General features: G+C 47.5%; 1 protein-coding gene across 5 annotated transcripts in view; it reads left to right on the top strand.

Moving 5' to 3' along the window:
* Nucleotides 1–16,382, top strand: part of RYK (receptor like tyrosine kinase) — a 1,376,634-nt gene that overhangs the window by 1,184,450 nt on the left and 175,802 nt on the right. For all 5 annotated transcript variants that reach the window (XM_033957872.1, XM_033957871.1, XM_033957870.1 and 2 more), the window contains one exon: nt 11,525–11,684. In XM_033957872.1, coding sequence (XP_033813763.1) covers nt 11,525–11,684 — 160 coding nt within the window. The remainder of the gene's footprint in view (nt 1–11,524; nt 11,685–16,382) is intronic.

The following is a 16,382-nucleotide window of genomic DNA, read 5'->3' on the forward strand; positions in this document are numbered from 1 at the left end:
TAGTCTTACTTTTCTGTCAGTGCCTGAACGCTGATTGGCTCAGGCACTGACAGGAAAGTAAGGCTATGACAGCCCACCCTGCTGGTAAAGGCCCCGACAGCCATAAAAAAATACAAATCCCTCCCTCCCCACCGATCACCCCTCCCTCTGAGTCCCCCTGATGCCGCCCCCCTTCCATATCCCTGTACTGTTTTTTCAAGATCTGCAGGAGGGATGCCCACTTCCTCCTGCTGGTAGGCCCGCCTAAATGGCAGAACTTACTGGTGCATTCTGGGATGCATTGGGAGGGCCTAAGGCCCTGATTGGCTCAGGCACCTAAGATCTTGAACAGCTGAGCAACAGGGAAAGCCCCAAAGCCACCAGTGGCTTCGGGGAGTCCTGACACTCAGTTGATCGGGGCAGAGAGAGAAGCTTGACAGGAGGGAGGAGCTTTGCCTATCAGTTGCTCTTCTGAGTAAGCACCAGGCACAGTTCCTCCACGTTTTTATCGGCAATCATCTACACAAATAGCATGCATATAATTTGTATGCTATTGTGCTGAGCATCGCTAGTAAATGAAAAATCACTCCCTCCATGGTATTTTTTTTTTTTTTTTTACTGTGGTGTCAGAGCTTTGTGCATCTGGGCATGTGTTGGGCTAAGCTTGGAGCCAGCCCTAAAAAGAGTCAAGTATGATATGAGGAGAACCAGAAAGGAGAATATAGAGACTGTATTTCTGCTAGACTAAGGTCTGTGAAGTAATAGGGTCTTGCATGCTGTCTCTTTGCAATAAAATATTTCTTAACAATTTAATATTTGATCCAAGCCACACGCTCAATCACTTTATAACACTTGAAGAGGGCAGATAGTCTTTCCTATGCAACATGAAAGAGTCATCTCCAAAGCAAATTTTTCATTGGAAAAAAGATTCTGGAAAAATATGCTCAAAGGGCATAGATTCAGGTGTAACATTAAATATATTTTCTCACATTAATTGTAGTGAATGCATGGAACAACATCCTAGAAAATGTGATGAAGATTAGAGTAATGAGCGAGTTCAGGAAGACCCAGTGGCGTACCTAGGGTATGTGGCACCCGGGGCCCATAATTTTAGGTTGTAACAATTTTTTATTGACATGAAAGACTTGCAAAAATGAACACAGCAACAACAACTGTCAGCACATAAAGAAGAAGCAGTGGTTGAAATATAGAAATAGACGGCAAATAAGGGCCCACGGCCCATCTAGTCTGCCCACCTTAATGTCCCTCCCCTACCTTTGCCCTGTGAAGAGATCCCATGTGCCGATCCCATTTGGCCTTAAAATCAGGCACGCTGCTGGCCTCAATCACCTGTAGTGGAAGACTATTCCAGCGATCAACCACTCTTTCAGTGAAAAAGAATTTCCTGGTGTCACCTCGTAGTTTCCCGCCCCTGATTTTCAACAGATGCCCTCTTGTTGTCGTGGGACCCTTGAAAAAGAAGATATCTTCCTCCGCCTCGATGCGGCCCGTAAGATACTTGAACGTCTCGATCATGTCCCCCCTCTCTCTGCGCTCCTCGAGCGAGTATAGCTGTAATTTGTCAAGCCGTTTTTCATATGGTAGATCCTTGAGTCCCGAGACCATCCGGGTGGCCATTCTTTGCACCGACTCCAGTCTCAGCACATCCTTGCGATAATGCTGCCTCCAGAATTGCACACAGTATTCCAGGTGGGGCCTCACCATGGATCTATACAATGGCATAATGACTTCCGCCTTACGACTGACGAAACCTCTTCGTATGCAGCCCATGATTTGTCTTGCCTTGGACGAAGCCTGCTCCACTTGATTGGCAGACTTCATGTCCTCACTGACGATTACCCCCAAGTCTCGTTCTGCTACCGTTTTTGCTAGGATCTCGCCATTAAGGGTATAAGACTTGCATGGATTCTGGCTACCCAGGTGCATAACTTTGCATTTTTTGGCATTGAAGTTGAGTTGCCATGTCCTAGACCATCGCTCCAGTAGGAGTAGGTCGTGCATCATGTTGTCGGGCACTGAATCTTTGTCTGTTGTGCATTTGCCCACTACATTACTCAGTTTGGCGTCATCGGCGAATAATGTTATTTTACCTCGAAGCCCTTCTGCCAAGTCTCTTATAAAGATGTTGAATAGGATTGGGCCCAAGACTGAGCCCTGTGGTACTCCACTAATCACCTCCGTCATTTCGGAGGGGGTGCCGTTCACCACCACCCTTTGGAGCCTACCTCCAAGCCAGCTCCCAACCCATTTCGTCAATGTGTTACCTAATCCTATAGAACTCATCTTGCTCAGTAACCTGCGGTGTGGTACGCTATCGAATGCTTTGCTAAAGTCCAGGTACACGATGTCCAGGGACTCCCCAATATCCAGCTTCCCTGTTACCCAGTCAAAGAAGCTGAACAGGTTGGATTGGCAGGATCTCCCCTTAGTAAATCCATGTTGTCGGGGATCCCGTAGATTCTCTTCATCCAGGATCTTATCTAATTGGTGTTTGATTAGAGTTTCCATTAGTTTGCTCACTATCGATGTTAGACTCACTGGTCTGTAGTTTGCTGTCTCCATCTTTGAGCCTTTCTTGTGGAGTGGAAAGACGTTAGCCGTCCTCCAGTCCAACGGGACGCTGCCTGTACTAAGGGAGAGGTTGAAGAGCGCGGACAGTGGCTCCGCCAAGACATCACTCAGCTCCCTAAGCACCCTGGGGTGCAGGTTGTCTGGCCCCATTGCTTTGTTAACCTTGAGCTTTGACAGCTCACCGTAGACACTGCTGGGCGTAAACTCAAAGTTACTAAACGGGTCAACTGAGCCAACCCTTGTCTGTAGCTGAGGGCCGAGCCCTGGCGCTTCTCGGGTGAAGACTGAGCAGAAGTATTCATTTAATAGTTGGGCTTTTTTCCAAATCCTTTTCCACATAGTCTCCGTCTGGTTTCCTAAGACGTACAATCCCGCCTGAGTTTTTTCTTCTATCACTGATATACCTGAAGAAGGATTTATCTCCCTTCTGGATGTTCTTTGCTAGAGACTCCTCCATGAGGAATTTAGCCTCCCTGACTGCTGTTTTGACGGCTTTTGATTTGGCCAGGTAGTCTGCTCTAGAGTCCTGCTTCCCTGATTGTTTGTAAGAGATGAATGCTTTTTTCTCCTTGATCAGGTCTGAGATCTCCGCAGTAAACCACTGTGGCTTATTGTTCCTTCGCCGTTTACTTACTGATTTTACATAGCGGTTTGTTGCTTCTTGTATAGTTGCTTTCAAAGTCGACCACATGTCTTCCACGTTATCGGTTTCTTCTTGGCATTGTAGCGCCTGGTGAACGAAGTCTCCCATTTCTTTGAAATTTGTGTCCTTGAATTTGAGGACTTTGGTTAGTGTAGTAGATTTAGTGAAACCTTTCCTGATATTGAACATACCATGTTGTGGTCACTGGAGGCCAATGTGTCGCCCACCGAGACCTCTGTGACACTTTCTCCATTGGTAAGTATCAGGTCCAGTATTGCCTGATCCCTTGTCGGTTCCAACACCAGTTGCCTGAGGCTTGCTCCTTTCATAGAGTTTAATAGCCTCCTGCTGCTGCCGGAAGCAGAGGTAAGTGTAACCCAATCCACATCAGGCATGTTGAAGTCACCTAGCAATACTGTGTCCCCACGCAAGGTGATATTTTCTATATCTTCGATTATTTCCATATCCAGGTCATCCTGTTGTCTTGGGGGTCTGTAAATTACGCCAAGATACAAGCATTTGTCCTTCCCTCTGGCCAAATTAACCCAAAGGGATTCCCCAGTATACTGGACATCTGAGATTCTCGTGACCTTAATGTCATCTTTAGTATATAATGCTACACCCCCTCCCTTCCTACCCTCTCTGTCCCGGCGAAGCAAGTTGTAACCTGGTATGACCATGTCCCACCCGTGGGAGTCTGTGAGCCAGGTTTCGGATATCGCCACCACATCCAGGTCGGCATTCCTTATTTCTGTTTCCAATTCCAGGATCTTGTTTCCTAAACTGTGTGCGTTGACGTACATAGCCCTCCATGTTATATTTTTGTTATGTCTCAGTGGGGATATTCCTGTTTGAGCTATTTGAACACCTTTAGCATTGTTTGTGTTATTTGTGCTTTCCTGAGGCTCAGAACCACAATGTGTACTCCCCATATACCCAGAACTACAGTGTGTACTCCCCCTAGACCCGGAATTACAATGTGACCCATAAATATGATGTGACCCTACTCCCGACTCAAAAGTGTGTGCACTTACCCCTGACCCAGAATTTCGGTGTCTACTTTCCTCAGCCTCATAAATGTATTGGCATTTTAGTTCGCCTGGTATGTTGTTTGTGCCTGTACCCTCCCCCGACTTACCTAGTTTAAAGCCCTGTGGAGTAGGCGGGCTAGGCGGTGTCCAAGGACATTCTTCCCTCTTCTGGTTAGGTGTAGCCCTTCGTGTCCCTGTAGTCCTTGCAATGCTTCTCCATGGTGCAGAAACCCGAAGTTCATCTCCTTGCACCATCCTCGCAGCCAGTCGTTCGCCCTTTGTATTCGATCCTCTCTGGCTCTGCCCTTGCCCCTCACTGGGAGAATCGAGGAGAAGACTACCTGCGCATCCATCCTCCTCAGCTTCTCCCCCAGGGCCCTGAAGTCTTCAGGTATGCTGTCCGGGCTGCTCCTTGCGGTGTCGTTGGTTCCGACGTGGATTAGAACCATGGGGAAGTGGTCTCGGGGCTTGATGAGTCTGTCAATGCAAGCAGTGACATCCCGGATCCTGGCCCCTGGCAAACAGCAGACCTCTCTTGATTGTAGGTCTGGTCTGCAGATTGGTCCCTCGGTGCCCCTCAGCAGCGAATCTCCGATGACCACCACTCTGCGCTTCTTAGGGGTGGGCTGTACTGTTGATTCCGGAGTTGGAACCGTCTGCTGAACAACTACTTGTAGCTCTTTCTCCGGACCTTCCTGTAGCAGCTGATATCTGTTCCTCAGGGCGATATGAGGTGTCGATGTTGAGCTGTCCTGTATGGGGGAAAAAGAGACAGAGTTAGATCCTCTGCATTTTCTTATGGAGGAAGTCACCAACTGCCAAGAGTCAGCGTCTCCAACCACTTCCTGCATTCCGGTAGTTTGTCTCAAGGTGGCCGTTTTGGATGCTATGGGTGTTCCCAGGGTGGTCTTGTCAGGTTCCTGTTCAGCGATCTGAGACAGCTCCTGGATGACTCCATCGATGAAGGTCTCGTCGTCTCGGATGCTCCTTAAGCGCTGAACCTCCTCTCTCAGGCTCTTTAGCTCCATCAAAAGGCTTTCGTCCGGTTGAACCATTACTTCTGTCTGCGTTGAGACTGTAGACATCTTTGAGGGGATGGCCTCGGTCTGTACAGAGACCTCTGCCCTCCGTCCTGGTTCTCCTTCCATCTGTACTCGGACCATAGCCATCCCCTGGGTGCTCTCGGTGACTGAACTGCTTGTTTTGATTGAAGTCTTGCTGCTTCTAGTCCTACCTGTATAAACAAAGATAACCATACATTAATATGTCAAATATAACTGCCCAGAAAACACCCATCCCCCCAAAAATCCCACCTCCCCCAACCCACCCCCACCAGCACCCCCCCGACCCCCCACCCCAAAGGAAGTGGAACGCCAGGCAGAAAAAAGAAAGGCACAAACCTAATTCCCCCCCAGGGTCTGGACTCTGATGACCCTGGGACAGCAAACCAAGCTAAGCATCCCCCTCCCCCTCAAAAAAATAAAATAAAATAAAAAAACCTCTCCAAACCCCCCCACCTACCACAGAGCAGAGAGACGTCGAGATCCAGAACTAGCCAAGAGGAAGCCGCTTCAAGTCAAGGTGTTCAGAAGAAGGCCACGTCCCCTAGGAGATAAAGAATTGAAATAAGGATCCCAGATCAACAAGAAGCTCCGACGTCGCTTAAAAGAACCTCCTACCTCCCGGGCCTCCTGAAGAACCAACTCATGAAGAAGAGCTCTCCAGTGCCAAAAAGACGGAGGAGTCGGGGAGGTCCACTGCTGCATAATACAGCGCCGGGCCAGGAGACACACCTTACGACACAGCCAACGAGCTGCCAGAGTTAAAGATCAAAAAGCTCTCGGTAAATCCAGCACCAGCTGCTCAACCGTGCCCGCTACCGACGTCCCCAAAAGGGAGCTCAAATAAGAGACTACCTCAGCCCAAAAAGCCTGAATACACCAACAAGTCCACAAAGCATACACAAACGTGCTCGGATCCTGACCACATTTGAGACACAGGGGAGAGTCAACAACACCAAATTTAAACAGTTGAGCTTGGGTAATATATCCTCTATACAAAATACGAGCATAACATTCCTGCAGAACGGCTCCTCGGACTAAACGCGGCAAGCCCGCCAGACTCCGGGAGACCTCCCAAGAGGCTAGGTCCAGATGAAGTTCCGAGGCCCAGCCGTCCCGAATCCTGAGACAGTTCCTAGGGGCCTCAAACTGAAGCAAAGCCCGATATAAAGCGGACACCGAAGTCTGATAAGGCTCAACCTGGGCCAGGGCCCATAATTTTTTGACACCTCCCCATGTAAAAAAATATTTTTTGTAATAACCATGAAACTGAATAAATGGTCATAATAGAAACAGGCAGTGAAAATTTTCTTTTATTGAACCTCATATATGTAACCATTATTCCAAACATATCATAACATAACATAAATTATGTCTGAATTGTCATGACATCAGAAGTACATATAGAGTAGTTGCAGGTGATGCTTGGGACAGTTCTGATTGTGTTAGTTTGGTTTTATGTGTTTTTGAATAGAAGGGTTTTTATTTCTTTTTTTAAGGTTTTGTAGTTTGTGGTCGAGGTCAATAGTTTGTAGAGTTGGGGGTCGAGTGTTGCAGCTTGAATGGCTAGGAGATTGTCAAACTGTTTTTTTATTTTGACGTTTTTGGTTGGAGGGTGTGTGAATGGTGCGTGAGTTCTCCTATGTCTGGTTGAGGTGGATTGAATTATTTAGCTGAAGAAATTAGTTACCCCCCCATTCCACACACATTAATTCTCTTCCATTTTTGTTCCCATTATAAAAAACACTGATAAGTTCTCAGAAAAAAAATACATTAAAATAAGAAGTGAAAACAAAGGCCCCTACAGATGAGAACATAACATAAAAATAGCCTAACTGGGTCAGACCAATGGTCCATCTTGCCCAGTAACCCATTCTCATGGAAGCCAATCCAGGTCACTAGTACCTGGTCAAAACCCAAAGAGTAGCAACATTCCATGCTACCGATCCAGGGCAAGCAGATGTTTCCCCCATGTCTTAATAACAGACTATGGACTTTTCCTCCAGGAATTTATCCAAACCTTTCTTAAAACCAGCTACGCTATCTACCATAACTTCTGGCCACTTCATTTTTAAGCTGAGATCTTTCCTTCCAAACAGAGACTTTGCTAGATGTCAAATACAGCACAAGGTAACTTCACACGGACTTAGCTGTGCAGGAAATGTGAATCTCCTCATACACCCACCATATAATGCAAAAATGTGCAAAGGTCTGGTTTTTTCTTTTGATCACTACATAGACTAATGCCACACAAGCAGCGCTGTTACAAACATATTCTGTAGGTCAGTGCTAAGGTTAACAAAGTTTCCTTCCTTGGACCAGAAGGAGATACTGACAAACCACTGGAAGAGATCCCAAAACAACTACCCAGGAACAACACCCAAAGACCCACTCAGTGTGTGAACCAGTTGAGTAGAGTGGATTAACTGGGGGGGGGGGGGGTGGAAATGGGCCCGGAGTTTGCTCAGCAGAATTTCCCAGATCACCTCTTCCTCTCAACACATTGACACGCAGCCACCACCACCACTAGGAACACCTCACCGGGTAGGCCAGCAATGTTATAAACTTTATAAAACACATTATTATATTTTCTTATAAAGCACATATTTTACCTGAACTCTCTGACATCCTCAGCCTTGCCATTCACAAAAATAGAAGGAAGAAAAATTCCTGTTTCCTGCTGTCTCATGTCCCCGGCCTATACAATATTTTTCTTCTGCAGAGTGCAGACCCTTCAAAAATCTGACCAAATCCTCATTTCACTTGCATTATAAAGTACTGAGGATGTCATCTCTCCCCAATCCCAGGTCCTAAAGTCTAAGACAGTAGCGCAAACTAGTGCTTCCAGATTCAGGAAAAAAATTTTTGATTCGATTCAGCCTATTGAATTGGTTTATCGATTCGATTTTCCTGCCCAATTGGGTGTTTTTTTCAAACATCCTGGTGGATTTATTTTATAGCTTTTTCACCCCCCTTTGGTTTCTCCTAACCACACTGGCACTGTGGTGTAAATAAAATAAAGAAACAAAAAGGTCTTTTCCTCTCTGTTAAATCCTAGCTCACGTTTGCGGTCTAACACCAGCTCTGGCAGGATACACATTTCAAATCTGACATATTGTAATCACAAAACAGAAAATAAAATTAGTTTTTCTACCTTTTTGTTGTCTGGTTATTTTTCAGATCTTGTTGGTCCAAGGCTCTGGTTGTCTTCTGATAACTTGCTTGCCAGGGTCTCATTCTTTCTTCTTTCTCCGTGCTAACCATCCATCTGCCATCTCTGTCCTCCCCTTCCGTTTCCCTTCCCTCCCCCAGATGTCTGGCATCTTTCCTTTTTTTGTCTCCCTCCACAGATCCACCTTTTCTTAACTACCCTTTCATCCAGCAGCTCTCCCTCCTTCCCCACCACCCCAGGGTCCACCATCTCTCCCTTTCTTTTCCCAACTACCCTCCTAATCAGTATCTCTACCGCCCCCCTCCATACCATCCCTTGTGTCCAACTTCTCTCCCTTTCTGTTCCTTCCCTCCCTAAAACCCATGTCCATCACCTCTCTCTCTCTCCTCTATTTTCAGACCCATTATTTCTTCCCACCCAAAGTCCGGCATATGCACGTCTCTTTGAACCCCTTCCCTCCATGTACTTCTACACCAGAGCCCCCCCTCCCCTGAAGGCCTGTCCCCCCCTTAAAGGTCTGCATCCCACCCCTGAAGGCCTGTCCCCCCCTTGAAGGCCTGCACCCCCCCCCGAAGGCCTGCACCCCCTCTGAAGGCCTGTCCCCCCTTGAAGGCCTGCCCCCCTGAAGGCCTGTCCCCCCCCTTGAAGGCCTGCACCCCTCCGAAGGCCTGCACCCCCCTTGAAGGCCTGCCTGCCTGTTCCCCTTGAAGGCCTGCCCCCCCTGAAGGCCTTTCCCCCTCCCCCTGAAGGCCTGCACCCCCCCAAAGGCCTACACCCCCTCGAAGACCTGCCCCCCCTGAAGGCCTGCCCCCCTTTGAAGGTCTGCCTGCCTGATCCCAATGAAGGCCTGCCCCCCTGAAGGTTTTTCCCCCCTGAAGGCCTGCAGCCCCCTCAAAGGCCTACACCCCCCTCGAAGGCCTGCCCCCCCCTGAAGGCCTGCCCCCCCCTGAAGGCCTGGCCCCCCTTGAAGGCCTGCACCCCCCCGAAGACCTACACCCCCCTCGAAGGCCGTTCCCCCCTTGAAGGCCTGCCTGCCTGTCCCCCCCTTGAAGGCCTCTCCCCCCCCCCGAAGGCCTGCCTTTCCCCCTTGAAGGCCTGTCTGCCCCCCACACACACAAGGTCTGCCTGCCCGCCCCACCCTGAATGCCTGCTGCCCCCCCCCCCCACTACCTCGAAGGACCGCTCGGCCCCACCACCACGAAGCACTGCTCATTCTCCCAGCCTCCCCGCTTCATTTCTCTGGGGAAACAGCCTACAGCAAGATCGCGCGATACCAGCGATCTTTGCTTGCTTGGGCTGTTTCCTCCGCCGCGGTCCTGCCCCTCCTCTGATGTCAGAGGAGGGGCGGGACTGTGGCGGAGGAAACAGCCGAAGCAGGCAAAGATCGCTGGCATCGCGATCTGGCTGCAGGCTGTTTCCAGACGCGACACATGGCGCAGAGGGGGGGGGAACCGGACTGGACCGGGAGCACCCCCTCAGGGCTTGGCACCCGGGGAGGACCGCCCCCCACCCCCCCCCCCCTTGGTACGCCACTGGGAAGACCTAGAACAGGGATCCCCCAACCTTTTTCACATAAAGGTCTACAAAGTGATTATGAGAAAGCTCAGAGGACCACCAAAAGATTTCAGGCTTATGCATTTAATTTTTAAAATAAAAAATAAAATCATTATTCTTACTTCTATTATATGGTCATTTCACCTTTCTAATCATTCTTGTTCTTCCTTCTCTTTCTGCCCTATATCCATCTTTTACATTCAACTTCAATTTTTCTTCCTTCTTCTTTAAGCCATCTAATTTCCATCTCTTCTCCTCCATTCATAGGTGTGATCACCTCCCCTTCTCCCCTCCATGGCCACCATCTCCTTTTTGTCTCCCCCTTCCCCTCCTCTATACTATTTCTTACCATCTTTCTCTTTCCTCTGGCATTCTGTGCCCCCCTCTTCTACCCACCCGTCTCAGCCCTCTGAACCTTCCTTAAGTTCTGTTGCACTGAAGGCATGCTGCTTTTCCATGCCGCCCAAGCCCTCTCTGCAGTTCTGTCTAGAAACAGGATGTTCTGTCAGAGGGGGTGGGGTGGGATATAATACTGCTGAGAGAGACTTCAAGCTGCAGAAGAGGTTGCATGCATTTGGTACAGCAGTACTTAAGGCAGGTTCAAAGGGCTTAGGTGGCGGTTTGAGCTGAGAATGGGGGGTTAGTGTTTATGACCACAATGGAAGAATGCTGGAGCCACATATGTCCCATAGTCTATGTGCTGGAGACCACTGGCCTAGATATATACCAGTATCTTGCAAACTTTTTGAAGCCATGGCACACTAAACTCGGGGCCACATCTGGAGGGCATGGACATCGACACGATGATGTCATGCGCATGTGTGACATCATGTTTATGTTAATTCAAATTTGATATACTGCTGAATCTTACAGAGTTCTCAGTGGTTTACATATCTTTTACAGGTACTTCAAGCATTTTCCCTATTGTCCCTGTGGGCTCAAAATTTAATGTACCTGGGGCAGTGGAGGATTAAATGACTTGCCCGGGGTTACAGAGAGCAGCTCGGGGTTTTGAACGTTCGCGCATGCATGGAGGCCCTCCAGATGGGACCCTGAGCTTGCTATTCCTACACCAGTTGGGGGGGATGCGAGAAAAGAATATGCACCAGCTGACTGCCTCTTGCTGCAAGAAGCATGTCCTGTAGGCAGTCAGCCAGCGCTGGGGCCTCTCCTCCTTGCCCTGTGCCGCGGCACACAGTTTTGCAATACAAAATGTTAATTATGTAGAAGTGAAGGGAAAAAATAACAAACTGTCATTGCAGCTTACAAAAAAAGAAACAAATAAGCAAATTAAATGGGCCCTGCTGTTCTGATCTGCTCCCATATTCTGTTTCTATGTCATTTTCATTAACGTACTGAACATATATGACTTTAAAGAGAGTGGGGTAATGATATTTGTTCAGTTGTATAAGGTAACTTTTTTTGGCCTATGTGATAATTTCCAAATTAATATTTTCACTAACCATATCTGACATCTTGTCTTTACCTCTAGGATTGATGACACACTTCAGGTGAAGATAACAGACAATGCCCTCTCTAGGGATTTATTCCCCATGGATTACCATTGCCTTGGCGACAATGAAAACAGGCCAGTTCGATGGATGGCTTTGGAAAGTCTTGTCAATAATGAGTTTTCCAGTGCAGGTGATGTGGTAAGTTTGTCTGGATTATTGAAAAATTGTTACTTGGTATCTTTTTCTAAACCATGATGGCCCTTTTCCTCATAGAGCAGTATATCACAAACTGTGTGCCTCCTGAAAAACACAGTTACTTCCCATAACAGGTGTTATCCAGGGACAGCAGGCAGCTATTCTCACATATGGGTGACGTCACCGACGGATCCTCGATGCGGAAGCCTCGCAAGCAGACTTACTTGAAGAAATTAGAAGTTTCGAGTCAGCCGTACCGCGCATGCGCGAGTACCTTCCCACCCAGCACAGGGCGCGTCCCCTCAGCTCAGATAGCTAACAGAGAATCAACCAGGGGAGGTGGGTGGGTTGTGAGAATAGTTGCCTGCTGTCCCTGGATAATAACTGTTACGGTAAGTAACTGTGCTTTATCCCAGGACAAGCAGGCAGCCTATTCTCACATATGGGTGACCTCCAAGCTAACCAGAATGGGATGATGGGAGTGTTGGCAATTTAGGAGAATATGTTTTGTAATACTCTCTGGCCAAAATGGCCATCCCGTCTGGAGAAAACATCCAGACAATAGTGAGAAGTGAAAGTATGAACCAAGGACCAAATAGCAGCCTTGCAAATTTCCTCAATAGGTGTAGATCTGAGGAAAGCTACTGAAGCTGCCATTGCTCTGACTTTATGGGCTGTGACTCTACCTTGTAGTTGTAATCCAGCCTGGGCATAGCAGAAGGAAATACAAGCAGCCATCCAGTTGGAGATGGTACGCTTAGAGATAGGATGTCCAAACTTGTTCGGATCGAGGGAAACAAAAAGTTGAGGAGCAGTTCTGTGTGGTTTGGTGCGTTCCAAATAGAAGGCCAAAGCACGTTTACAGTCCAGAGTATGAAGAGCTGATTCTCCAGGATGAGAATCAGGCTTTGGAAAAAACACTCAAAGAATAATGGATTGGTTGAGATGAAATTCCGATACCACCTTAGGGAGGAATTTAGGATAAGTATGGAGGACCACCTTGTCATGATGGAAGACAGTGAAAGGTGGATCAGCAACTAAACTTGCAGCTCACTGACTCTTCGAGCAAAAGTAAGGGCAATAAGAAACACCACTTTGCAAGTGAGATACTTCAGATGAGCCGTAGACATTGGTTCAAATGGAGGCTTCATCAGTTGAGCAAGAACAACATTGAGGTCCCAAACGACAGGAGGAGGTTTAAGAAGAGGTTTGACACTGAAAAGTTATTTTATGAATCTGGAAACCACCAGATGAGCAGAGAGGGGTTTCCCTTCAATAGGCTGATGGAAAGCTGCAATTGCACTGAGATGGACTCGGATCGATGTAGATTTGAAACCAGAAGTTAAGTGCAAAAGGTAATCCAAAACAGAAGATAAGGAGGAATGTTGAGGCTCCTTATCATGAGAAAAACACCATGTAGAAAATCTAGTCCATTTTTGGTGATAACATTGTCTAGTGGTAGGCTTCCTAGAAGCCTCTAAAATGTCTCTGACAGGTTGAGAAAACTGAAGAGGAGTTATGTTCAGAGGTACCAGGCTGTCAGGTGTAGAAGACTGCAGGTTAGGATAAAGCAGAGATCCCTGACTCTGTGTAAGCAGAGATAGAAAAACTGGTAGAAGGTATGGCTCCCTGCTGCTGAGTTGAAGTAGAAGAGAGTACCAAGGTTGTCTCGACCACCGAGGAGCAATCAGAATCATGGTGGCATGATCGTTCTTCAACTTGACCAGAGTCTTGAGAATGGAGGGAATGCATACAGGAAGAGATTTGTCCATTCCAGAAGAAAAGCATCTGCCTCGAGGCAATGAGGAGAATATATCCTGGAGCAGAACTGAGGCAGTTTGTGGTTGTGGGGGAGCTGCAAAGAGATCTATCTGAGGCATTCCCCACTGTGAAAAAATGTGATGAAGAGGCGAGGAATGGAGTGTCCATTCGTGAGGTTGCAGAAGACGATTCAAGTTGTCCGCCAAGCAATTTTTCACCCCTTGGATGTAGACAGCTTTGAGGAAGGTGTTGTGGCGGATTGCCAGTGCCAAACCTTCAGAGCTTCTTGACAAAGGGAGGAAGATCCCGTCCCTCCCTGTTTGTTGACATAATACATGGCGACTTGGTTGTCCATCCGAATGAGGACTACATGGTCATGAATAAGATGTTGAAAAGCGTTGAGAGCCTTGAAAATCGCTCTGAGTTCCAACAGATTGATGTGACATTGACGATCTGTACTGGTCCAGTGGCCTTGTGTACGGAGACCATCGAGATGAGCACCCCAAGCATAGATCGAAGAATCTGTTGTGAGACCTGATAGGGGGCGTTTGAAAAAAGAAGCCTCTGGAGAGATTGGAAGAGAGCATCCACCAATGGAGAGACTGCTTCAATGAGGAAGTGACTGTTATGTGTCGAGAAAGTGGGTCGCAAACCTGCATCCATTGAGATTCCAGGGTCCACTGAGGAATTCTGAGGTGAAGTCTGGCAAAAGGAATCACGTGTACTGTGGAGGCCATGTGACCTAGTAATACCATCATGTGTCTTGCTGAGATGGAAGAGCGGGAAGACACTGTATGACAGAGTTGAAGGAGAGCTTCCAGACGTTGTTGCGGAAGGAATGCTCTGAGTTGGATAGTATCCAGAACAGCTCCGATTAATTGTAGATTCTGAGAGGGCTGAAGTTGGGATTTGGGAATGTTGATTTCGAATCCCAAACTTTGTAGGAACCATGTAGTCCGTTGGATTGTTACAATAACCCGCTGAGATGTTGAATCTTTGATGAGCCAGTTGTCCAGGTAGGGAAATACCTGAAGACCATGGTTCCGTAGAGCTGATGCTACCACCACCAGGCACTTGGTGAACACTCTGGGAGAGGAAGCCAGGCCAAAGGGCAGCACTCTGTATTGATAATGCAGATTACCCACCCGAAATCTGAGATATTGACGGGAGGCCGGATGAATGGGAATATGAGTGTAGGCCTCCTTGAGATCCAGAGAGCATAACCAGTCGTTCTGATCTAGAAGGGGATAAAGGGATGCCAGGGACAACATTCAAAATTTTTCTTTGACTAAAAATTTGTTGAGAGCCCTGGGATCCAGAATGGGTCGCAGATCGTCCGTCTTCTTCGGAACAAGGAAGTATCAAGAGTAAAAACCCCTATTCTGCTGTTCCAAAGGAACTGGATTGATGGCATGGAGACGAAGCAGAGCTTGAGCTTCCTGAAGAAGGGCGGTCTAGGATGGACTGGAAGGATACTCTCTTGGAGGAAGCTCTGGTGGAACCTGAGTGAAATGAAGAGAGTAACCTTCCCTGATGATGGACAACACCCAGAGGTCGGATGTGATTGTTTCCTATGATGGAGACAACCTCCAATAGGGGGAAGAAAGGGGAGAGACAGAACGGTGGAGGTTATGCTCTGCTGTAAACAATTAAAAAGGCTGTGTAGCCTTAGGTGCAGCAGAAGGTTGAGATTTCTGCTGCTTCTGATTCTGCTGTTTCTTGGGAGGAGGGCAAGTGTAAGGAGCCGTCCTCAGAGCAAAACGCCTCTGATAAATAGGAGAAGGGCGTACAGGCTTGGCAAGGGCTGGCTTTGGCTTAGGTTTGACAATAGAAGCAAAGGATTTTTCATGCTCAGACAATTTCTTGATGGCTGCCTCAATAGATTCATCGAAGAGGTCATTGTCTGCACAAGGAATATTAGCCAAACAGTCCTGAAGATTAGGATCCATGTCAATGGTACGAAGCCAGGCAAGGCAACAAATTGCTACAGAATAAGCAGCCACCCGGGCAGACAACTCAAAGGCATCATAAGAAGACTGAAGTAGATGTAATCTGAGTTGTGATAGAGAAGCGATGACTTCTTGAAATTCAAAGTGCTTTTGAGTATCTAAATAACTAAGAAATTTAGGCAAAAGAACAATGGGGAACTCAAAATAAGTGACAAAATGGAAATTGTAATTGAGGACTTTAGAGGACATCATGGCATTTTGATAGATGCGACGTCCATAAACTTTGGAAGGATGGGATCTTTTCAAGGAAGACTCCACAAGTAGGGATTGGTGAGATAACTGTGAATTCTAAAATCCCTTACAATGGAGAGTTTTATATCTGGAGTCTAATTTGCCTGGAACAGCTGGAATTGCATAAGGAGTCTCCAGGCATCTGGTAAAAGTTTGAGACAAAAGCTTGTGAAGAGGAAGCTTAAGTGACTCTGCCGGAGGTTGAAGAAGATGAATGACTTCAAGATACTCCTTAGAGTGTTTGGAACCAGCATCCAATTGAAGGTCCAAGTCAACAGCCATCTGACGAAGAAAAGAGGAGAAAGCTGATCTGGTAATACCTTGCCTCGAGAAGGACTCAAGGTCGTCGAGGCAGCCTGGGTCGAAGATGAAGCTTCAATTGGAAAAAAGACATCAAAAGAATAGGGACATTTGGACGAGGCAATCGAAACCGCCGAGTCTTTGAGGTGTGGAAGTGGAGACCTCGATCAAGGAGTTGGTGGTCTAGTAGAAGTTGGTGTAGATTGAGGCTTAGTTGAAGATGGATGCTCTTTAGAAGAAGAACTATGCCTGGAAGGATGCCTCAATAAAGGTCTCGATCGTCAGTGAGAACGGTGCTTGGAAGCAGATCTCGAAGATCGAGACGACTTCGCCCCGGAGAGAGAAGCAGCCGATGCCACCAAAGAATGGATAGGACTGGAGGCTGTGGATCGAAGCTCCA

The sequence above is a fragment of the Geotrypetes seraphini genome, chromosome 9 (genome assembly GCF_902459505.1).
Source record: "Geotrypetes seraphini chromosome 9, aGeoSer1.1, whole genome shotgun sequence".
Classification (NCBI taxonomy): Eukaryota; Metazoa; Chordata; class Amphibia; order Gymnophiona; family Dermophiidae; genus Geotrypetes; species Geotrypetes seraphini.